At 42.9% G+C, this 25,358-nt stretch overlaps 2 protein-coding genes across 7 annotated transcripts in view; one reads left to right on the top strand and one right to left on the bottom strand.

Annotated features, from left to right (window-relative positions):
• Nucleotides 1-20,170, bottom strand: part of LOC125462152 (probable thiopurine S-methyltransferase) — a 53,002-nt gene extending 32,832 nt beyond the window's left edge. Inside the window, exons 1-2 of the mRNA XM_048551777.2 lie at nucleotides 19,791-20,170; nucleotides 15,589-15,730 (exon numbers count right to left, since the gene is read on the bottom strand). Coding sequence (XP_048407734.1) covers nucleotides 15,589-15,730; nucleotide 19,791 — 143 coding nt within the window. The 5' untranslated portion in view covers nucleotides 19,792-20,170. The remainder of the gene's footprint in view (nucleotides 1-15,588; nucleotides 15,731-19,790) is intronic.
• The window catches only part of LOC125462117 (lysine-specific histone demethylase 2), a 122,636-nt gene continuing 117,041 nt past the window's right edge, over nucleotides 19,764-25,358 (top strand). For 2 of the 6 annotated variants that reach the window (XM_048551694.2, XM_048551714.2), the window contains exon 1: nucleotides 19,765-20,346. In XM_048551694.2, the coding sequence (XP_048407651.1) occupies nucleotides 20,201-20,346 (146 nt within the window). In that variant the 5' untranslated portion in view covers nucleotides 19,765-20,200. Of the gene's footprint in view, nucleotides 20,347-20,399; nucleotides 20,767-25,358 lie in introns of those variants that run through there. The other 4 variants (XM_048551704.2, XM_048551686.2, XM_048551723.2 and 1 more) reach the window with 4 other exon arrangements.

Genomic DNA, 25,358 nt, shown 5'->3' with positions numbered 1-25,358 from the left:
CATCATTGTGGCAGTGCAGGAGGCCCATGATGGACATGTCATCTAGAGAATGGGAGGGGGAGTGGAAATGGTTTGCGACTGGGAGGTGCAGTTGTTTGTTGCGAACCGAGCGGAGGTGTTCTGCAAAGTGGTCTCCAAGCCTCCGCTTGGTTTCCCCAATGTAGAGAAAGCCACACCGGGTACAGTGGATGCAGTATACCACATTGGCAGAACTGCTTTCTCAAATTTTCCTCTCTACCAACTACTTTGGGAGTTGGACTGGTGTGGAAGCAGCTAATGTTGAGTTTGAAACAAAGTGGAAAACCAAGATTGCGATCACAAGAAAACCACAAGTTCATTAGTTGGTTAAAAACACTGCTGTTAGCGATTCTCTTCAAATTACTGCAATTAGGAAAATGTATATTTTTCAACAAGTTGTTGTACTTGGATTTAACCAACAAAACAAGATAATAAAAATAAAGTAACAGAAGTAAATTTAAGATTTAAAGTAAGGTAATCAGAAACTTAAGGCGAGGACATGGCACTGCAGTGAAATAAGGTTCCTAGCGTAAATCAGAGATAATGGTAACTGCAGATGCTGGAGAATCCGAGATAACAAAATGTGGAGCTGGATGAACACAGCAGGCCAAGCAGCATCTTAGGAGCACAAAAGCTGACGTTTCGGGCCCAGACCATCAGAAAAGGGGGATGGGGAGAGGATTCTGAAATAAATAGGGAGAGAGGAGGAGGCAGACCGAAGATGGATAGAGGAGAAGGTAGGTGAAGAGGACAGCATAGGTGGGGAAGTAGGGAGGGGATAGTTCAGCTTGGGGAGGATGGACAGGTCAAGGGGACAAGATGAGGTTAGTAGGTAGGAAATGGAGGTGCGGCTTGAGGTGGGAGGAGGGAATAGGTGAGAGGAAGAACAGGTTAGGGAGGCGAGCTCGTCCCTACCTTCCCACCTATACTCTCCTCTCCACCTATCATCTCCTCTATCCATCTTTGGTCCGCCTCCCCCTCTCTCCCGATTTATTTCAGAATCCTCTCCCCATCCCCCTTGTCTGAAGAAGGGTCTAGGCCCGAAACATCAGCTTTTGTGCTCCTAAGATGCTGCTTGGCCTGCTGTGTTCATCCAGCTCCACACTTTGTTATCCTTAGCATAATCAGTATTCTTTAACGAGAGTAACTAAAACAAAGTAATTGCAATGGAACTTGCACCCATGATATGCTTCCCCCATGCATGGGAAAATACGGATACTTCCAGAATCCCTGGCTATGGTATGTGCAGGAAGTCTGTCTAGCCACAGCTACTGGCTAACCGCATTTTAGATTTGGAGTGGCAGGTGGACTTACTGTGAAGCATACACTATGCTGAGTTTATTACAGACAGCACATTTCTGCGAGATAGTCACACCACAGCTAAAGACTTAAGAGGCAGAATTGACGAAGGCACTCCCCTGTGATCAAACCCTTTTTAACAGATATACATTTTAGATGCTGTTGGGGAGGTGGGAAATCACATTCTCAGGGAATTGTAGCAGAAGTCAAATCCGGTAGACAAGAGGCAAGGCAGAAAAACAATAGGGCTATAGTGATAGGGGATCAATTGTAAGAGGAATAGGCATTTGTGTGTTATGAAAGAGATGTTCAGATAGTACGTTGCCTCAACAGTGCAACCTTCAACGATGTCACAGAGTAGTTGCAGGGTAGGTAAGTGGGATGGTAAACAATCGCTGGTCATGGTACATATTGGTATCAGCATAGGTAGAAAAACGGAAAAGGTCCAACAAGCAGGATACAATGAGGCAAGTCGTATATTAAAATGTTGTACCTCAAAGCATTATAATCAGTGCCATGGGCAAGTGAGAGTAGAAATAACAGGGCATATCAGTCGGATACCTGGCTGGAGAAGTGGGAAAAGAGGAAGAGATCAAATTCCTGGAAAACTGGGATCAGTTCTGGGGAAGGTGGAACTGGTAAAAACAGAATGATTTAATCTGAGCAGAACTGGGACCACCTACCATTCTAGTTTAAACAATCCCCTCAGCACTAGCTAAAACAAAACCTAAAAACACTCCAGTAGATTTGTTGAGCATGATATGCCTTTCATAGTGTATTGCTCATTTTGTCCTATCTCTTTAATGCTTTCAAAGTATTGTTATCACTGCTTTTAACAGACTTTAGTATTTCCTTCACTCCTGTTGTTTGGTCTATTGGTCTGTAATTCTGTTTTTTATCCCTCTCCCTTGATTTTTAAATAGCAGAGTTACATTTGCCACCCTCTAATCTATAGGAACTGCTCCAGAGTGTGCAGAAGTTTGGATGATGATTTAGGATTGGAATAAGAAAATGTTTCTTCGCTCAAATAATAGTGAATCTATGGAATTCTCTATCAGAGGAAGCCGTGGAGGTCAAGTTACTGAGTATATTCAAGAAAGATTAGTTTATGGAAGAAAGGAATACACTATTGAGATAGAGGATCAGTCACTATCATACTGAATGAGAGAACAACTTTCAAAGGGGCGAAGGGCCTACTCCTATTCCTAGTTTCTACACTTCTATAACGTGGTGTCTGAATATTTGGAGATTGGAAAATATGGGCCAAACCTACTTTCAATTAGCCAGTCAATCAATCAATGCTAAAATGATCACCATTCAATAACTTTTGTCGTGTCATGTCTCTTCAGCTATCTCCTTTAGAACTCTGGGGTGTAAGTCCATCCAGTCCAGGTGATTTATCTACCTTCAGGCCAATCAGTTTTACCAGAACTTTTTAACTTGGTGACGGCCACCATACTCAGTACTGCCCCCGACGCTCTTGAATTTTTGGGATATTACTCGTGTCTTCCGCTGTGAAGACTGACACGAAGTAATTGTTCAGTTCCTCAGCCATTTCCTTGTTCCCAACTACTATCTCTCCAATGTCGTTTTCCAGTGGTCCAATGTCCACTTTTGCCTCTCTTTCGCCTTTTATCTAAAGAAACTCTTACAGTCTTCTTTTATATTACTGGCTAGCTTACCCTCATATATAATCTTCTCCCTCCTTTTTTTCTGTTGCCCTCTGTTGGTCTTTGTAAGCTTCTCAATCCTCTGACTTTCCACTGCTCTTCACCACATTATATGCTTTCTCTTTAGCTTTTATGCTATTCCTGACTACTTTAGTCAGCCATGGTTGCTTCATCCTCCCTGTACCATGCTTCTTTTCCCTAGGGATGAATTTTTGCTGCGTCTCCTGAATTGCTCCCAGAAACTCCTGCCATTGCTGTTCTACTGTCTTTCCTGCGAGGCTCCTCTTCTAGTCAATTCTGTCTAGCTTTTCCCTCATACCTCTGTAGTTGCCTTTATTGATCTGTAATATCGTTTCCTCTGATTCTATTTTCTCCCTCCCAAATAGCAGAGTAAATTCCATTATGTTATGATCGCTGCCCCCCCCCCCCCCCCGAGGGTTCTTTCACCTTAAGCTCCCTTATCACGTCTGCCTCATTACACAACACTAAATCCAGTACTCCCTCCACTGACCCCCTTCACCCGCTTCCAACACAAGTCCTCCTCCTGGACACCACCCCCAGGCCTCCTACCTTCCCTCGACCTCTTCATCTCCAACTGCCGTCGAGACATTAACCGCCTCAACCTCTCCACCCGTCTCACCCACTCCAACCTCTCCCCCACAGAATGGGCATCAAACCCGCAGACAAGGGTGGCGCAGTGGTAGTATGGCGCACTGACCTCTACATCGCCGAGGCCAAACGCCAACTCTCCGACACCACCTCCTACCGCCCCCTCGATCATGACCCCACCCCCGAGCACCAAACCATCATCTCCAACACCATTCGTGACCTCATCAGCTCAGGGGACCTCCCACCCACAGCCTCCAACCTCACTGTTCCCCAACCCCGCACGGCCCGTTTCTATCTCCTTCCCAAAATCCACAAACCTGCCTGCCCTGGTCGACCCATTGTCTCAGCCTGTTCCTGCCCCCACCGAATTCATCTCCACCTATCTGGACTCCATTTTCTCCCCTTTGGTCCAGGAACTCTCTACCTCCGTCCGTGACACCATCCATGCCCTCCACCTCCTCCAGGACTTCCAATTCCCTGGCCCGCAACACCTCATTTTCACCATGGACATCCAGTCCCTACACACCTGTATTCCGCATGCAGATGGCCTCAAGGCCCTCCGCTTCTTCCGTCCCGCAGGCCCGACCAGTCCCCCTCCACCGACACACTCATCCGCCTAGCCGAACTCGTCCTCACCCTCAACAACTTCTCTTTCGATTCCTCCCACTTCCTACAGACAAAGGGGGTGGCCATGGGTACCCGCATGGGCCCCAGCTACGCCTGCCTCTTTGTAGCTTACATGGAACAGTCCCTCTTCCGCACCTACACAGGCCCCAAACCCCACCTCTTCCTCCGTTACATTGATGATTGTATCGGCGCCGCCTCTTGCTCCCCAGAGGAGCTCGAACAGTTCATCCACTTCACCAACACCTTCCACCCCAACCTTCAGTTCACCTGGGCCATCTCCAGCACATCCCTCACCTTCCTGGACCTCTCAGTCTCCATCTCAGGCAACCAGCTTGTAACTGATGTCCATTTCAAGCCCACCAATTCCCACAGCTACCTAGAATACACCTCCTCCCAAAATTCCATCCCCTATTCCCAATTCCTCCGCCTCATCTGCTCCCACGATGAGGCATTCCGCTCCCGCACATCCCAGATGTCCAAGTTCTTCAAGGACCGCAACTTCCCTCCCACAGTGGTCGAAAACGCCCTTGACCGCGTCTCCCGCATTTCCCGTGACACATCCCTCACACCCTGCCCCCACCGCCCAAAGAGGATCCCCCTCGTTCTCACACACTACCCCACCAACCTCCCAACACAACGCATCATCCTCCGACACTTCCGCCATCTACAATCTGACCCCACCACCAAAGACATTTTTCCATCCCCACCCTTGTCTGCTTTCCGGAGAGACCACTCTCTCCGTGACTCCCTTGTTCGCTCCATACTGCCCTCCAACCCCACCACACCTGGCACCTTCCCCTGCAACTGCAGGAAATGCTACACTTGCCCCCACACCTCCTCCCTCACCCCTATCCCAGGCCCCAAGATGACTTTCCACATTAAGCAGAGGTTCACCTGCACATCTGCCAAAGTGGTATACTGTATCCATTGTACCCGGTGTGGCTTCCTCTACATTGGGGAAACCAAGCGGAGGCTTGGGGACCGCTTTGCCGAACACCTCCGCTCGGTTCGCAATAAACAACTGCACCTCCCAGTCGCAAACCATTTCCACTTCCCCTCCCATTCTTTAGATGACATGTCCATCATGGGCCTCCTGCAGTGCCACAATGATGCCACCCGAAGGTTGCACGAACAGCAACTCATATTCCGCTTGGGAACCTTGCAGCCCAATGGTATCAATGTGGACTTCACCAGCTTCAAAATCTTCCCCTTCCCCCACCACATCCCAAAACCAGCCCAGTTCGTCCCCTCCCCCCACTGCACCACACAACCAGCCCAGCTCTTCCCCTCCACCCACTGCATCCCCAAACCAGTCCAGCCTGTCTCTGCCTCCCTAACCGGTTCTTCCTCTCACCCAACCCGCACCTCCATCTCCTACCTACTAACCTCAACCCACCTCCTTGACCTGTTCATCTTCCCTGGACTGACCTATCCCCTCCCTACCTATACTCTCCTCTCCACCTTTTGTCCCCACCCCCCTCTCTGATGAAGGGTCTCGGCCCGAAATGTCAGCCTTTGTGCTCCCGAGATGCTGCTGGGCCTGCTGTGTTCATCCAGCCTCACATTTTATTATCACTAAATCCAGTACTGCCTGTTCCCTTGTGGGCTCCACGACGAGCTGCTCCAAAAAGCCATCTCGTAGACATTCACAAACTGTTTTTCTTGCAATCCATGACCAACATGATTTTCCCAGTCCACCTGCATATTGAAATCCCCCATGATCACTATGACTTTGCCTTTCTTACACACATTTTCTATCTGTTGGTGTATCTTGCACCCCAGCTCCTGACTACTGTTTGGAGGCCTGTAAACAACTCCAACTATGGTTTTTTTTAAAAATCTTTGTGGTTCCTCAAATCTACCTACACAGTTTCTACATCATTTGACCCCACTTCATTTCTTCCTATTGATTTAATTTCATTCCTTATTAATAAGGCAAATGTACCCCTTCGGCCCACCTGCCTAACTTTTTGATAGGATGTATATCCTTGGATCTTCAGTTCCCAAATCTGATCCCCTTGCAGCCATGTCTCAGTGAAGTCCACTACTTCATACCTGCCAATTTCAATCTGTGCCACAAGCTCATTTACCTTGTTCCTTATACTGCATGCTTTCAGGAATAACACCTTCAGTCCTGTATTAACCATTCCTCTTCTCATTGTCATTCAATTATTCAGTGTGCTTGAAGTTTGATTGCTAGCACTTTCCTAACACTCTGTCCTATTTGTGTCTGGGCTGGAGACTTTAATAACCTCTCCTGAGTTCTCCTTCCCTGTCATTTCTTTTAGATTTTTCCAGGTAGTTGAATCCACCACTACAGTGTTAACCTGCTGCTTTGTTTCCCTCGGGGGCAAGTTACACCATCTCTGAATAGGTTGATTAAAAATATATTAGATGATAATAATTTAAGATATCAGGTTCAGGGGACTGACCAACCTCTAATCAACTTAGTTTTCCCATTATTTTTCCTCTAGTGGCAGTCAAGATTGAAAGTTCCTCCTTCCCGTTGTCTGTTGAGTTTCTAGTCATATTGGGGTGCTTTTCAATGTCCTCTGTTGGAAAAAAAAACGAACAGAAAATACTGTCCAAGGCCTCTGGGGTTGTTCATTTCAAATTAATTTCTCAGTTTTACCCTCGGAAAGGAACAAAGCTCACTCGACATTATTTTCATATTTTTTGTATCCTGATAGAAGCTTTATTTTTGTTCATATTTCTTGCTAGCTTTCTGAGATGCTCCAATTTCTCCCTTTGCACATTGTCATCTTTTGCTGTTTCCAAACCTTTTCCAATCTTTTGGTCTACCTTACTCTTTGCAGCATTGTATATCTTCTTTACTAAGAAGAAAACGGAGCAGGGGTAGACCAATCCCTCTCTCATGCCTGCCCTAAAATTCAATGAGATCATGGCTGATTATTGCAGCCTCAAGTCCTCTTTTGTGCCAGCTCTTCATAGCTTCAACTCCTCTATATCTCAATAATCTACTGACCGCCTCAATAAATACTATGGGTGGTCTAGCCTCCACAACTCTCTGCTGTAAAAAATTCCAGACATTTGTGACCCTCTGGAGAAGAAATTTCCTTGCATCTTAGTCTTAATTAAAAACATTTTTTTCTAAGTATATCCCCAGTTCAAGATTCCCCCATGAGTGGAAACATTTCAACATCTACTTTGTCAAGGTCCTGAGAATGTAGTATGCTTAAACAGGATCACCCCTCATTCTTCTAAACTCTAATGACTGAAGGTTAAACTTGTTTAGCCCTTCTTGATACATCATCCTAATTCTAGAATCTTTTAACTTTCCCCAATGCCAGCATTTTCTTTCTTAAATAAAGGGATCAAAATTGTCCAGAGTACTCCATGTGCAACCTCATCATTACCTTGTACAGTTTTAAGAGGACACCCCTGTTTTTAAAGCTCCAACATCTTAGCAATAAAGGCCAAAATTCCATTCGCCCTCTTAATTATTTGCAATATCCTGCATGTTTACTTTTATGTTTGATGTACATGAACGCCCAGCTCCCTCAGCTCTGCAGCTTTTTGAAGTCTCTGTCCATTTAAGTTTGAGTTTTCCTACAAAAGTGCAGTGACTACACTTCATATATTAAACTCTATCTGCCAAGGATTTGTCCATTCACTCAACCTATAACACACCAATCTCCTTAAAAGAAATCTTTTGTCCTCAAAACAACATGCCCTCCCTATTTGTGCAATGACAGCAAATTTGGATACCTTATCCTCTGCATCCCGCCCCTCCAAGTCATTAATATTGATAGCAAATAATTGAGATCCTAGGGCTAATCCTTGATGGAACCAACTATATTCTTCCCACCTGAAAAAGACCCACATAGAACATTACAGCGCAGTCCAGGCTCTTCAGCCCTTGCTGTTGCACCGATCTGTGAAAGCAAGCTGAAGCCCATCTAACCTACACTATTCCATTATCATCCATGATGATGGGATAGTGTAGGGGGATGGGCTTAGATTAGTTCACAGGTTGGTGCAACATCAAGGGCCGAAGGGCCTGTTCTGCGCTGTATTCTACATGCTTGTCCAATGACCATTTAAATGCCCTTAAAGTTGACGAGTCTACTACTGTTGCAGGCAGGGCATTCCACGCCCTTACTACTCTCTGAGTAAAGAACCTACCTCTGACTTCTGTCCTATATCTATCACCCCTCAATTTTAACCTATGTCACCTCATCTTAGCCATCACCATGTGAGGAAAAAGGCTCTCACTGTCCACGCTATCTAATCCACTGATCATCTTGTATGTCTCTAATGAAGTCACCTCTTAACCTTCTTCTCTCTAATGAAAACAGCCTCAAGTCCCTCAGCCTTTCCTCATAAGACCTTCCCTTGATACCAGGCAACATCCTGGTAAATCTCCTCTGCACCCTTTCCAATGCTTTCATATCCTTCCTAATGCGACAAACAGAACTGTACACAATACTCCAAGTGCGGCCGCACCATAGTTGTGTACAGCAGCAACATGGCCTCATGGTTCCGAAACTCAATCCCTCTACCAATAAAACCTGACACACTGTACTCCTTCCCCAATTTTCTCTCTTGTATGTGTTAACCAGACTATGCTACTATACGGAGATAGCAAGGTGTAGAGCTGGATGAATATAGCAGGCCAAGTAGCATCAGAGGAACAGGAAGGCTGATGTTTTGGGCCTAGACCCTTCTTCAGACCTTTCTGAAGAAGGGTCTAGGCCCGAACTGTCAGCCTTCCTGCTCCTCTGATGCTGCTTGGTCTGCTGTGCTCATCCAGCACTACACCTTGTTATCTCAGATTCTCCAGCATCTGCAGTTCCTGCTATCTATGCTACTGTATCTACCTAGTACCGTGAACTCCAATTTTATTAAATAACTTTTATATGGCACATTACCAAATGCCTTCTGGAAATCCAAATACACAACATGTTTTGATTTCCATTTCACAAGCAGAGTTGATACGTCTTCAACAAACTCAAGAAAATTTGTCAAACATGATTGTCAAACAGGCGGCAGGGTGGCTCAGTGGTTAGCACTGCTGCCTCACAGCGCCAGGGACCCGGGTTCAATTCCAGCCTCGACAAACTGTGGAAAATTTGCACATTCTCCCTGTGTATGCATGGGTTTCCTCTGGGTGTTCTGGTTTCCTCCTACAGTCCAAAGACGTGCACGTTAGGTGGGTTGGCCATGGAAAATGCAGGGTAATACGGATGCGGTTGGAGGCTCTCCGGAGAGTTGACGTGAATTTGTTGGTGAACTTGTCAGTGCATTGAGTATAGGAGTTCAGACATCATGTTGTGGCTGTACAGGACATTGGTTAGGCTACTTTTGGAATACTGCATGCAATTCCCTGTTATGTGAAGGATCTAAAAGGATCTTGCCGGGGTTGGAGGGCGTGAGCTATAGGAAGAGGCTGAATGTGCTGTGGCTATTTTCCCTGGAGCATTGGAGACTGAGGGGGCAACTTACAGAAGTTTATAAAATCATGAGGGCATGGATAGGGTAAATAGACAAGGTCTTTTCCTTAGGGTCGAGGAGCCCAAAACACGGGGGCATTGGTTTAACGTGAGAGGAGAAAGATTTAAAAGGGAGCTATGGGCAACTTTTTCCACACAGAGGATCGTGTGTGCGCGAAATGAGCTGCCAGAGGGAGAGGAGGCTGGTTCAATTACAACATTTTCAAGTCATCTGGATGGGGAAAATGAATAGGAACGGTTTAGAGGGATATGAGCCAAATGCTGACAAATGGAACTAGATTTTAACATCAAGTAGACTGGGACAATCAGGATGGTACTGGACCCCAAGAAAGGGAGTTTGTGAAGTGCCTCCAAGATGGATTCTTAGAACAACTTGTACTGGAGCCTACCACGGTGAAGGCAATTCTGGATCTGGTGTTGTGCAACGAACTGGATTTGATCAGGGACCTCAAAGTAAAGGAGCCATTAGGAGGTAGTGACCATAATAAGATAAGTTTTAATCTGCAATTTGAGAGGGAGAAGGGAGAATCGGAAGTGTCAGCACTGCAGCTGAACAAAGGGAACTATGCAGCTATGAGGGAGGAGCTGGCCAAAGTTCAATGGTACAATACCCTAGCAGGGATTGCAGTCGAACAACAATGGCAGGTATTTCTGGATATAGTGCAGAAGGTGCAGGATCAGTTCATTCCAAAGAGGAAGAAAGATCCTAAGAGGAGGCAGGGGCGGCCATGGCTAATGAGGCAAGTTAAGGACTGCATAAAGTTAAAAAAGTATAACATAGCAAAGATGAGCAGGAAGCTGGAGGACTGGGAAACTTTTAAAGAGCAACAGAAGATAACTAAAAAGGCAATTCGTGGAGAAAAATGAGGTACGAAGGCAAACTGGCCAAAAATATAAAAGGAGGATAGTAAAAGCTTTTTTAGGTATGTGAAAAGAAAAAAAAATGGTAAAGACTAAAATTGGGCCCTTGAAAGACAGAAATGGGCGAATTTATTATGGGGAACAAGGAAATAGCAGAAGAGTTCAATAGATACTTGGAGCTGTCTTCACTAGGGAAGACACAAACAATCTCCCAGATGTAAGTGGCTGAAGGACCTAGGGTAATGGACGAACTGAAGGGAATTTATATTAGGCAAGAAATGGTGTTGGATAGACTGTTAGGTCTGAAGGCTGATACGTCCCCGGGACCTGGTGGTCTGCATCCCAGGGTGCTTAAGGAGGTGGTTCTAGAAATTGTGGACGCATTGGTAATCATTTTCCAATGTTTTATAGATTCAGGATCAGTTCTTGCGGATTGGAGGGTGGCTAATGTTGTCCCACTTTTTTCAAGAAAGGAGGGAGAGAGAGGAAAAACAGGGAATTATAGACCGGTTAGCCTGACGTCAGTGGTGGGAAAAATGCTGGAGTCAATTATAAAAGATGAAATTACGACTCTTTGGATAGCAGTAACAGGATAGGTCAGAGTCAGCATGGATTTACGAAGGGGAAATTGTGTTTGGCTAATCTTCTGGAATTTTTTGAGGATGTAACTATGAAGATGGACAAGGGAGAGCCAGTGGATGCAGTGCACCTTGACTTTCAGAAAGCCTTTGACAAAGTCCCACAGAGGAGATTACAGAGCAAAATTAGGGCACATGGTATTGGGGGCAAAATACTGACTTGGACTGAAAATTGGCTGGCTGACAGGAAGCAAACAGTAGTGATAAATGGGTCCCTTTCGGAATGGCAGATGGTGCGCAGTGAGGTACCGCAAGGTTCGGTGCTGGGACTGCAGCTGTTTACAATATACATTAATGATATAGATGAAGGCATTAAAAATAATATTAGCAAATTTGCTGATGTCACAGAGCTGGGTGGCAGTGTACAATGTGAGGAGGATGTTATGAGAATACAGGGTGACTTGGACAGGCTAGGTGAGTGGACGGATGCATGGCAGTCTAATGTGGATAAATGTGAGGTTATCCACTTTGGTGACAAGAACAGGAAGGGTTACTATCTAAATGGAGTCAAGTTAGGTAAAGGGGAAGTACAATGAGATCTAGGTGTTCTTGTACATCAGTCAATGAAAGCAAGCATGCAGGTACAGCAGGCAGTGAAGAAAGCTAATGGCATGCTGGCCTTCATAACAAGAGGAATTGAGTACCGGAACAAAGAGGTCCTTCTGCAGCTGTACAGGGCCCTGGTGAGACCGCACCTGGAGTAGTGTGTGCAGTTTTGGTCTCCAAATTTGAGGAAGGACATTCTTGCTATTGAGGGAGTGCAGCCTAGGTTCACGAGGTTAATTCCCGGAATGGTGGGACTACATATGTTGAAAGATTGGAGCGACTGGGCTTGTATACTCTTGAGTTTAGAAGGATGAGAGGGGATCTGATTGAGGTGTATAAGATTATTAAGGGTTTGGACACTCTAGAGGCAGGAAGCAGGTTTCCGCTGATGGGTGAGTCCACAACCAGGAGGACACAGTTTAAAAATAAGGGGTAGGCCATTTAGAACAGCATTGAGGAAAAGCTTCTTCACCCAGAGAGCGGTGGATATATGGAAATGGTCTGCCCCAGAAGGCAGTGGAGGCCAAGTCTCTGGATACTTTCAAGAAAGAGATGGATAGAACTTTCAAAGATAGTGGAATCAAGGGTTATGGGGATAAGGCAGGAATAGGATTCTGATTGTGGATGATCAGCCATGATCATAATGAATGGTGGCGCTGGCTCGAAGGGCCGAATGGCCTGCTCCTGCACCTATTGTCTATTGTCATAGATTAATTTAGGTTACCTGGTCAGCATGGGTAAGTTGAACCGAAGGGTTTGTTTCCATGTTGTACATCTCTGTGACTGACATAAGAGAAAACATCCTTTCCATGTCCACCTTGTCAAGATCATCAGGTTCTTACACACTTGAAACAAATCCCCTTCACTCTTTTAAACACCAAATGGAAACAAACCCAGCCTGTGTAACCTATCCTCATTAGACATCCCATTGGTTACAGGTATAAGTTCAGTAGACTTCTCTGAACCGTGTCCAAAGCATTTTCATGCTTTCTTAAATAAAGAGACAAAATTACACAATGATGCAGTCTCCATATGCTTTAGTTTAACATAAATGTAACATCCTAAACCATAACGAACTTCTATCTTTCTGTCTGACTATTTTTTGTACCCAATTTTCATGTGTCTTCCCACTGACATTCAGGATTGTTCTGAAGGTTGATGTTAGCTCCATGATTTTCTAATCCCAGCCCAGAATCACATGCAATCCTTCTTTATCTCAATTCCCTAAAAAGAGTGTATAATGGTTCTCTGTCCAGGCCTCTCTTTAAAGGAAGAAACAATCTCCTTCGACTACCACTCTCCTCCACCTTACTGACCTCGTTCTCATTTGAATAACTTTTTGTTTAACATATCTCATCTTTTCCAAGAAAAGGATGTGGCGATGAGTACAAACATGGGCTCACGTGGAACATTCCTTGGTCTACTCCTACTTGGAGTCACCTCCCACAACTCTTTTCCTGTTACATTGATGACTGCATCTGTGCCAATTCCTGCTCTTATCCAGAATTGAAAAGTTAATCAATTTTCTTCCGATATCCTCTCATCTTTCACCTTCACCTCATCCAGCTCTGATTTCTCCGCTTTGTGGGGACAGGCTGTCCACTAATATCTAGTACAAACTGAGCTGGCTTGTTTTTATTCAGATGTTTTATCACAATGCGAGGTAACATCATCAGTGCAGTCTCCGATGAAGCAAAGTTATTCTACACCACTTTGAATTTAAACAGTCCCGTCCATTATGGGAATACTGTCATTTCCGGTTTTGATCTATTTGTGTTGGCATACGGGGTCCAATTCTATATGTTTTTCATTCTGCATGTTGTGGAGAAGCAGTCACGCTGAGACTAGAACGCACCGCCCTCCCCGCATTCAACCTAAACTGTGGATCCGGTATGTAGACAACACATTTGTCATTATTAAATGCATCAGATTAGAAAAGACCCACCACCTCAACGATTGCATATTCGCAGGGATTAAATTCACAAGGGAAGAACAAAACAATAATCAACTTTCATAATAAAGCAGAGCAATTTATGAACGGGGAGTTCCAAACATCAGTACACGGAAATCAAATCCTCAACTTCCACAGCAACCACCCCAGTGCCCACAAACAAAGTTGCATTAGGACACTATTTAAAGGAGGCCAGGACGCACTGCAACACACCACAACTACACAGGAAAGAGGAAGAACACTTATACAAGATCCTCACTTTAAACACATATCCCCGCAACTTCATCTACAGATGCCTACAAAACAGATAACAGAAAGACACAGTATGACCTAACACATTGGCCACACGGCTCTACATCAAGAACACATTGGAACTGACGACAAGACTCCCAAGACCACTAGGAATCATGGTGGCCCACCAGCCCACAGTCATTCTACAACAAAGACTCATAAGGATTAAAGACCCCATTCCCACAACACACAGAACAAAAGTGGTTTACAAAATATCATGCAACGACTGCCACAAATATTACAGTGGACAGACAGGAGGAAACTCGCCATCAGAATACATGAACATCAGCTAGCAGCAAAATGACATGACAAACTCTCCTTAATATTGGTACATTCAGACAATGAAGGCCATCAGTTTAACTGGGACATGGTAACCATAGTAGCCCAAGCCAAACATAGGCACCCATGGGAATTCCTAAAGACATGGTTCTCCACCCATACTTCAATCAACCTACATACAGAATTGGACCTCATCTTACTCATCTGACCTGGGAGTTGGAGCAATCATACTTCTCATTATGTGAACTGTTTATTATCATGTGTACCCACTGTATGTTTTGTATGCTCTTGAAGTCCAACTCACAAACATTTTGGTGAGACAGACCTAAGGTAACTAACAAGCAGGTTTATTTTGCATATAATTTATGAGTGAACAATATATATTTTATGGTGAATTTCAAACTTTCTCATGGTTTTTTTTCTGTAACCAGCTCTTTGAACTATGAAAACGCAAACTGTGATTTCTGATGAGATCCATTGGAGCTGAAAAACAATGACTTTAAATGATCTATTTTCAATATTTACCTTATAAATTTGATATATTTATAATGGAAAACAACAGTGAAATATGTCCTTCCTGTGTGTAAATAAATATTAAATACTTTGAAGTGCTGACCTTGAAATTATTTTGCTGTGGAAGACAAATAGTATAGGGCTAAACTTAGTTTACTGGATGATAGAGTTAGGTTTGTAAATTAGGATTCAATCATTATTCATGAATCATCTCCTGTATATAGAAATAAAAGTAAATTTAACTAAATCAACTAGGCTTTCAGGCCTGACAAGAATCACTCTGCAAATCTCTTTCATTTCAAGGCACTGATTTGGTGGAAAAGCTGAAGATGTGTATATTGCTCAACTGAGCTCAAACCACAGACAGCAGGAATGAATAGTTAAATATTCTAAAGTGTGATAAAGTACAAATGGACACTTGGCAAAGGTGGTGCTCAGTTATCCACACTTCCAAGTCTGGCAATAATTTGTTCACAAAATGCTTGATTTGCAAACTCATTCTAATCAGCAATTTCCTGTGCCATCCACTTAGGCAGCAACAGTTTTTACTCATTGGAAAATTTACCAGTACATTGCTCTGTGAAAGTATTAGTTCATTTTCTGTTATTAACAGACACTCCCCATACCACAATGCACAACTTTTAATCAAAACAATCAAATTGGCCTTTGCAAGATTAATCAATTAGATCTGCAAGAAACTCCCAATTCAATGAGGAAAACCAGAACAAGGAATTCAGACATTCAGTGTCATGGAAATGTATTTCTAAAAATTAAGAATTAAAAAGTGCCTGTAAACTAAGAGCCGCACTCACTCATGAATTTCATCCTTATGAAAACCAATGTGCCTCTTTTCCCATCGTATCATCCAGTCTTCTGCAGTCAAGTCAAAGTTTTCTAGGTCGCCATATTGGTTCAATCTCTTTCCCTCTGGTATTTCTATTCCGGCACTCATCACTGTTTTGGGAAAATGCACACCGTGACAATGTGTACAAAGAACATACAAGATCAAAACTCATTTTACTTGAGAACAAGCCAAACGAATTCCAAATTTTACAAAGAAAAACATTTATTGTTTGAAAGACTCGCAACACAATGAGAGAAAAGAATTCTCCACAAACTCCAGCTAAAATGGGAACCCCTTTGAGGTTTTGGAGTAGATTTGTTGCTCGGGTTGTGGGCGTTGAGTTTGCTTGGTTCGCCAAGCTGGTTCGTTGTTCCACAGACATTTCATTATCATGCTGGATAACATCATCAATGCAGCCTCCAATGAAGCGCTGGTATGATTTCCAAACTGGTTTTTAAACTCTGGAGTCCATTGAGCTGAATTGCCTCACTCCCAGTTTTCCCTCGTAGTGGAGCGTATATGGAGTCGAGTTCTGTGTGTTTATTAATGGCTTCCTTAGTGGAGTGCCAGGCTTCCAGGAATTCCCATGCCTGTCTCTGCTTAGCTTGTTCCAGTTGAATTGATGGCTCTCCTTATCCGTGTGGATTGAGATGAGTGAGTATTGGTCGTGTCTTTTTGTAGCCAGTTGGTGTTCATGTACCCTTGTTGTTAGTTTCCTTCCTGCTTGTCTGACAGTGTTTCTTACAGTCTCTGCAGGGGATCTTATAGATGACATTGGTCCTGTCCATGGCAGGGAGTAGGTCTTTAGTTCAGGCGAGCAGTTATCATAGGGTTGATGTGGGCTTGTGTGCCACACTGATGCCCAGTGGTCGTAGGAGTCATGGTTAGTTCCAGAAATCAGGAACACATCGGGACAAGCCAAGCTGAGACAGGCATGGGAACTCCTAGAAGCCTGGCACTCCGTGAAGAAAGCCATTAATAAACACATAGAACTTGACCCCACATACACTCTGCTACGAAGGAAAACCGGAAGTGAAGCAATCCACTTCAACAAACTCCAGAGTTTATAAGCCAGGTGGGAAAACACATCGATGCTTCGTTGGAGGCTGCTCTGATGATGTTACCCATCATGGTAATGAAATGTCTGGGGAACAACAAACCAGCTAGGAACCCCTTAATTTAAACTATGGCCTCAGTTCCAGTCCCCCTGACAAGAGCAAACATCCTTCAGTACTCATGTTGTAAACTCATCTCAGGCTGCTAAGGTTCAATAAGAACTTTTTCATAAGTCCAGCGGAGCAGTCAAGCATATCAATCCTTTACTGTTAAAGGTAACATTCCAATCCCATTGAGTCCAATGAAACTTCTCTGAACTGCTTTGGCACACTTATATTTTTTGTTAATTAAGGAAATGAAAACCAATGTATAGTGGTCTAGATGTGACTACCAATATTCTATACAACCGTAACAAAACATCCCTAATCGCTGAACCCACATTGTAACTTTTGTATTCATGTGTCGAGACAGCCAGAACCCTCAGTACATCAAAGTTCTGCAGCCTTTCTCTATTTGAATAATATACTGCATTTATATTCTACCTGCCAAAGTGGATATGTTCACATTTTCATGTCATACTCAGTCAAAAATGTTGCCTACATGACTAGTTTATTTACAACTCATTGGCTTTAATTTTCCCGAAGTCCCTAGATTCTGGAAAGATGCTGTCAGTTTGGAAATGAGAAAATAATGACTCTTCAAGAAAGGGTACAAAAATGTGGAAACTGCAGACCAGTAAAGTTAATGTCTGTCATTGGGATAATGCTGCAACCTATTAGAGAGGTTACAGCAGGAAATTTGGAATGTCTCAATGCAATCAAGTGGAGTCAATTTAATTTTGTGACAGGGAAATCATGTTTTACTAGTTTATTAGAGTTATGATTCAAAATAATTTTTTATTGTATCAGGCATGACATTGGTATAGATAGAGAATTGGTCAGCTAACAAGAAACAAATGTAGGCATAAATGGTGATAATGGGAGTTGCAGATGCTGTAGAATCCAAGATAACAAAGTGTGGAGCTGGATGATCACAGTAGGTTCTCTGATGAAGGGTCTCGGCCTGAAATGTCAGCTTTTGTGCTCTTGAGATGCTGCTTGGCCTGCTGTGTTCATCCAGCTCCACACTTTATCTGATGTAGGCACAAATAGGCTATTTTCATGTTGTTCAGATGAAATGAATGGAATACTACAGGGATCAGTACTGGGATATAAACAATTTACAATTTTAATGATGATTTGATTGAATTGATCAAATGCATACAGGACACCCTCACTTAAAGTTATGTTTGCATTCCTGAAAATCATAACTTTAAATGAAACAACTTCCATTGGAATTGATGTTTTTTGTGAGGTCTTAGAGTCATACCCTTCTACTTCTAGCAATCTGAAAAGGAAGAGTTATAAATTGACACTTTTTTGCAAAACAAGCTTCTGATCCCATAGTTTTGTGGTCCTCAGTATAATTCTTCCTGCCCTAGGAAGTTAAAAAACTTGGTCCCAATAACTCCCTCCTCCGCTCTGAATTTGCAGATGAGATTTTGTCTCAATACCACTTGTTATCCTCTGGTCCTTCCAGGGAATTTTTTGCTTTGCTTTCTTTCCACAAGATGAGGCAAATAATAGACTCAGGAACAAACCTGTATCTATCTTAAAATTAATAGTCAGTAGACATCTTGTTTTCCTAAGGAATCACAGGACAGATTTGGAGGATAGGGAATGTATGTGGATTAATGTGGTGTTTTTCCCCAAACCCTCCCTTTTGCTTTCTCTTTGCTCTCGTTCGTCTTGCAAATCTATGACCGGACAGAAGTAGCGGATATTTCTCCCGTACTCGTTCCCTTCAACAACTTTTTCCTCTTTGCTGCTGCTAGATCCCACCCCAGCAGTAGACATCCACCATGATGCTGCTCAGGCCGGCATGGAGGCGCAATGATTCGACGGGTCAGGTGATCTCTCCTCCTTCAAGAGACGAATATATTTTTCTTTCCTCCTCCCCGATCGTCACACGTTAACAAAAATCCACCTCCGCACACACCATTCGATAGGCCGCGCCCGATTTTCACTCAAAAATTTCGATCTAAGACCGCTGCCGCCTCAACTGTTCCCCTCAAAATAATACTGAAAAAACTGGCCTCACGACAATGAGTACACTTTTCATCCCCTTCCCCCTCGCTCCACCACCTTCCACCCATGCAGATATACTGCACAGAAACAAACTTGTCTAACTCGTCCATGCTGACCAGATATCCTAAATAAATCTAGTCCCATTTGCCAATATTTGGCCCATATCCCTCTAAACCCTTCCTATTCATATACCCATCCAGATGTCTTTTAAATGTTATAATGTGGAAGTCTCACGTACTTCCTCTGGAATATCATTCCATACACACCTCTTCCTCTGGGAAGATTTTTTTTTACACTAAATCATTAGCCCTCTGATATTCCTTGCAAATGATATTTTTTTTCAAACCTGAGCTTAGGCAGCAAATGTCAAGAAATTAAAACAACTAGCGTATAAACAAATATTCATTTCCAGTAGCAAAATATTAACCACATAAATACTATTGTGGTAACAATGAAATGGGCGCTCAAAATTTAAATTTCAAACATGTCAAAAATTAAAGTTTGGTAATTAATTCCAGGAATACTAAGTACATATGTTCCTCGCCTTGTAATTCCCAGAAAAAATAAGAATGTAAATTATTAGGAGATAAAACGTAGCGGCAGATATACACTTTAAAATGGGTCAATAACAGCTTTCAATTACTTATTCTAATATATTAGAATGTCAACTTAATCAAAACAAGTGGAAAAACTGCAGATACTCCAAGTCTGGACAAAACCCTAGATGTGCTGGAAGTACTTATCCAGTCAGGCAGCATCGATGCTGAAAGAAAGAGTTAATATTTCAGATTTTTTTTCGTCTCTCTGCAGATGCTACCTAACCAGATATTTCCAGCATTTCCTATTTTTATCTTAATGAAAGCTGGGCTCTTTTGCTAGAAGTGCTGAATCTCAGCCACAGTCTCGACAGCAACAAAACACAATTTTAGTCGTAAGTTGTTCTCCAGTATGCTCAATTGATCTAAATAAAAAGTGAGGTCTAACTTACTTCTTAATGTGCTTATTTGGACTTTGAATCGACGCTCCCGACCGCGGTCACTTCGCTATTTCAACACAACGAGCAGGGAAGACAGAGGAAGCCAGGATGCCAAAGGTCACAGGTCACACGCATTCTTTTTTTCAGAACTGGATTTTATTGGAAATATAAAGAACCTAAACTCTACAAGAGAAATTTAACGCAGGGAAAAAATAATTTCCATCGCCGACAGCTCGCGACAATGCTCGTGCTCAGCCAGTCACCACATTCAAATCGCGTCAGTTAGGAATCTGCGACAGCGGTCGTACAAGAGCAACACCAAAGCTGGTGAAGAACGAGAACATACGTGCCCCTACGACGCTGAGCCGGACTGGAAAATATCAGAGCTATAGTTCGAGAGCGCGCATGCGCATCGGTGCGAGATGCGGCACCTAAAGGTGCACGCGCACGAGAGCGAGCTTGGTCTCGAAGCTGAGAGAAAGCCGGAGTGTGCAGGAACCGAGGTGGGCGGAATAAGAGCGAGTTCGTGGTGTTGGGAGCTCTGCCACTATGTATTACTCGGATACAGGTGAATAGTACTCGGTCCGTGGCGCCGGTTGTTCGTTAACGAGTCAGTCGACGTCTTTTGTTTCGCCTCCTTAAGTTTGATTATCCCATTGGAGAGTTTGTTGCTGTCACTAAATATTTCGCTTCACTCAGACCCGGCCCCCGGGGGGTCTGCCTCTTTCCGCCGGCTCCATCGCTGAACTGGCCTAGTCCAGCTGTGTCTCATTCGTCTTCCCTTTTAAATGTATGTGTGAGTAAGCGAGACGGTTAGGGAACCTCAAGGATCCCGAATCCTTGGCCTTGAGCTTAGGCTTTGTGCAACAATCAACACCAACTGATTTCTGAGTTGCTTACCTTGTGTATGCACTAGTTGCGATACACAGCGTGGCTGAAGTTACATTGTTATGAAGAAAGAGATACGTTATGTGTCAGATGAAACAAGGTCAGTGTTAACGATGTGTTCGAGAAATGTTCACACGGTTGATTTTAGCTTTTGACATTTGTTTTCCTTATACTTGGGATTAGTGGATTGAGATTTTTTTACAATTGTTTGCGAATACGTTCATTTTGTGTAATAGTTATTTTTCGCGTTCTTAGTACGTTCCTGCTTATGAGTAAGGATTTGTGAAGGCTTTCATTATGGATGGTTAAGGAGAAATCTAAAGGTATCCTCATTAATTTTACAAACTTAATAACTTTGCTCCCCCCGCTAAAGAATTGTTGTTTTAAAAGTCTTTGGTAAATGTTAAATTGTTTTGTCTAATTGCTGTGATTAGTTGCAGTAATCAATCTTCCTATAAGTTGCAATAGAATTGCATAATTTGTTTAATATTCACTTGTGGGATATGGGTATTGTTGGCTGTACCAGCTTTTGTTGCCCATCCTAATTGCCTGTCCGTCCTCCCTGGACTGACCTATCCCCTCCCCACCTACACTTTCCTCTCCACCTATCTTCTCCTCTACCCATCTTCAGTCTGCCTCCCCCTCTGTCCCTATTTATTTCAGAACTCTCTCTCCATTCCCCTCTTGATGAAGGGTCTAGGCCCGAAACGTCAGCTTTTGTGCTCCTGAGATGCTGCTTGGCCTGCTGTGTTCATCCAGCTTCACACTTTGTTATCCTAATTGCTTTTGACAAGGTGGTGGTGAGCTGCCATCTTAAGCCGCTGCAATCCTTGTGTGGAAGGTCGATCCACAATGCTGTTAGGGATAGGGAATACCAGAATTTTGACCCAACTGAAGGAATGGTGATATATTTCTGAGTCTTCCAAATAGTTCAATAGCAGGAGTGAGTTGTGACCAATTGTTTTACTTTGATTTCACTTTATTTTCCCAAATTGCTAAGAAACCCAAATATCGAATATCTGAAGCTTCTCAATTATTTTCATAATGCACCCTAAGGGCCATTGGAAAATTTTTGCTGTTGAAAGCATTGAATAATCTCATTGTTTATCCTTTTAATACTTGATGTAGGCACCTTTTATTTGGGCAGATTGTGAATCCCACTTCAATTCTTTCCTGGTATTTGAAGTAATGTGATAACCTCCTGTGGCACAGATGAACAGAGCAAACGGAGGAGGAAACAACAGGAAAATTATTTTCTTCATTAGTTATATGACTAAGCCACCTGAAGACTTTTGCTCTCCAATGCTATAGTTCTTGCTTAAAAATGGAGGAAACCATATTTTGTGATAAGAATATAATTGTGAGCATTGCTGTAAAGTAAATTCAACAGCAGTTTCAGGTGTCAGCAAATATTCTGAAAAACTGATCTCAGATGTTTTTTCATTAAGTCTGTTAATCCAGAGCTTCATTACACAAAGATAACAAAGTGTGAAGCTGGATTAACACAGCAGGCCAAACCGCATCTCAGGAGCACAAAAGCTGATGTTTTGGGCCTAGACCCTTCATCAGAGAGGAGGAAGGGGAGAGGGTTCTGAAATAAATAGGGAGAGAGGGGGAGGCGGACCGAAGATGGATAGAGGAGAAGATAGGTGGGGAGGGGATAGATCAGTCTGGGGAGGATGGATAGGTCAAGGAGGCGGGATGAGGTTGGTAGGTGGGAAAGGGAGGTGCGGCTTGGGATGGGAGGAGGGAAGAGGTGAGAAGAAGAACAGTTTAGGGAGGCGGGGACGAACTCCCCACCTCCCCACCTATACTCTCCTCTGCACCTATCTTCTCCTCTATCCATCTTCGGTCCGCCTCCCCCTCTCTCCCTATTTATTTCAGAACCCTCTCCCCATCCCCCTCTGAAGGGTCTAGGCCCGAAACTTCAGCTTTTGTGCTCCTGAGATGCTGCTTGGCCTGCTGTGTTAATCCAGCTTCACACTTTGTTATCTTGGATTCTCCAGCATCTGCATTATCTCTGATCTTCATTACACTCAACCTTGTTCAGAATTTCATTATTTAAAATACATGAATTATTTCAATTGTAATACTTATTAGTTGCATACTAAACAACCAAAAGAAGTTAAATTTGATGCTTTTGGGTGTACGTGAATTTTTAAACAAAAGTTAAAAAATGTTTCATCTTCAGGAAGTCATTATGTTAAGTTTTTGTATTTGAGTTCTATTTCTACAAATATGTAATAAACACTTTTTGAAAAAGCCCTCTGTCACTGCAAAGTTACTCTTACAAATGTGGAATCTCATTCCTTTGCAATTTAATTATTCTTAAATTTTTATTAAAAATTTAAGCTTTGTTTGCTTATTTGGCTTTTTGCCCCTTTTTTGTCTCCCCTCACTTTGACATCTTTCTTTCTCTGAATTTATTCTGATTTTCTGTAGGTGTATTTACATACTCTAATTGTGCTTCATAGTTTTCACTCCACGTCCCACAGTGATTTTTTTTTGTTTCTTTTGATGAGGTATGGCAGTACTTTCCCTGCACTTACACGTCACTGATTACTTGTATTATGCTATACACTAAACCATTTCTAATAACTAAGTTGCTGTACAAAAGCTCATGTAATATTGTGGGCAGCTTTAAGCATAATTAGTGGAGAGTTCAATTCTTTTGCCACTGAACACATATGAGCCACGATAATTATGGTATTTCCATCTATGGAATAAATATCACTAATCTTCAACTCCACGTTCACTTCATTGCCACTGGACTTGAATAATAGCACCAGTGACTTTACAATGTCAAGATGTTGAAATTGCATTCACCAAATCAGACATGAAAATAAGTTGTCTTGGAGTCTCCGGCATCTGCAGTTCCCATTATCTATGAAAATAAGTTTGTTTTGGAGCAACGATGACTTCTGTGCTGAAGATGGAGCAAAGTTAAATGTTTCAGTGAGACAAGCTGAGGCAGTGAGGTTGTGGTTTTGATAAAGTTCTTCAAGTGCCAGTGAATTGGTTTCACTAATTAATGTTTTTGGTTTGTCAAAATAAAATTAAAATTTCAGTTGGCCTCTCAGTTTAAGTTAAACGGAATACAACAACCAATATTAGATCAAGTCGGTGAAATGTAGCATTAGCAATCTTAAAAATTTTGAATTTTGCTATTACTAAATGAAATAAAATTGAAGTCGTTTAATCCAATATAAGTTTAATTGACAGATTCTTTTACCAAATAATTTTCAGTCTCCAATGTACTTCTGTCAGCCTGAAAACTGCATCAACAGTGAACCAAACGTTCTTGCTGCACATTTCAAAATGCTGCTTGAAATCTCTCAATCTCTGCTGAGTGATATAATTATCACCCCTTCAATGGTATTGTAACTTATTTTGGGAATTCCTGACATGGAGCTACAGTAATGATATCAAGCTACCCAAGCATTCAATTGCAAAAGGATTTGTGCAGACTTGCCTTGCTGCCAAAACACACACACAATTAATTTTTCAGTTGCTTCACGTAAAATCAAATGTGAGACAGACAGATCTTATGAAGGTAAAAGTTGAAATTTTTTGGAAGAATCTTTCCTTTTAAATATTTTTTAATTGACATACCAATTCAAGACATTTTACAGCTCTCACCAAGAATCAGTTCTGTTGTTCAGCAATAATTACTCTTATCACCATTAAAAGCAGAGTTGGACTTTATTAACAGAGGTCTAGACTTTAATGGGATTTCTAACGGTGACTTTGGTGGTCAGTCTTGGTAGTGGTTATGAGAGAAAAGTGATGATTTAAATGGTTGTTGGTTTGGAAGGTGAAAATCCACAGCACTGCCTGTGGCGGAGGACTGAGTGGGAGTCAGCAACTTCAAGCTTTAAATCCCGATCTGTGCATGTATTTCAACCTGAAATTCTCACCATTTTCAGCGAGTTAATAACAGTAAATTGGAAATTTACTGACAGATTTCCCGATTGTAAAATCAGCGCTTTGTATTCTTGTTCTGCATTAGTGTAATTCTGAAACTTCCAGGTTTAAAAGAAATATTACTGTCTTGTAGATTTGAACCATAAGTGGCTGACATTCTCTTTCTGCAAAGTGAACTACTTTGTTGACTGAGATAACAAGGTGTAGATTTGGATGAACACAGCAAGCCAAGCAGCATCATAGGAGCAGGAAAGCTTGATGTTTTGGGCCTAGACCCTTCAGAAAAGTTCTGAAATAAATAGGGAGAGAGGGGAGGCGTATAGAGGAGAAGATAGGTGGAGAGGAGACAGACCGGTCAAGGAGGCGGGGATGGAGCCAGTAAAGGTGAGTGTAGGTAGGGAGGGGATAGGTCAGTCCAGGGAGGACGGACAGGTCAAGGGGGTGGGATGAGGTTAGTAGGTAGGAGATGGGAGTGGGGCTTGAGGTGGAAGGAGTGGATAGCTGGAAGGGAGGACAAGTTAGGGAGGTGTGGGCGAGCTGGGCTTGTTTTGGGATGCGATAGCGGGAGGGGAACTTTTGAAGCTTGTGAAGTCCACATTGATACCATTGGGCTGCAGGGTTTCCAAGCGGAATATGAGTTGCTGTTCCTGCAACCTGTGATAGGGTTAGGGTTAGGTTGCAGGGACAGTAACTCATTCTGCTTGGGAACCCTGCAGCCCAATGATATCAATGTGGACTTCACAAGCTTCAAAATCTCCCCTCCCCCCT

Source organism: Stegostoma tigrinum, chromosome 2, assembly GCF_030684315.1.
Source record: "Stegostoma tigrinum isolate sSteTig4 chromosome 2, sSteTig4.hap1, whole genome shotgun sequence".
In the NCBI taxonomy this organism is placed as follows: Eukaryota; Metazoa; Chordata; class Chondrichthyes; order Orectolobiformes; family Stegostomatidae; genus Stegostoma; species Stegostoma tigrinum.
The sequence above is the reverse complement of the archived record's forward strand: the minus strand, read 5'-3'. Positions and strand labels throughout refer to the sequence as shown.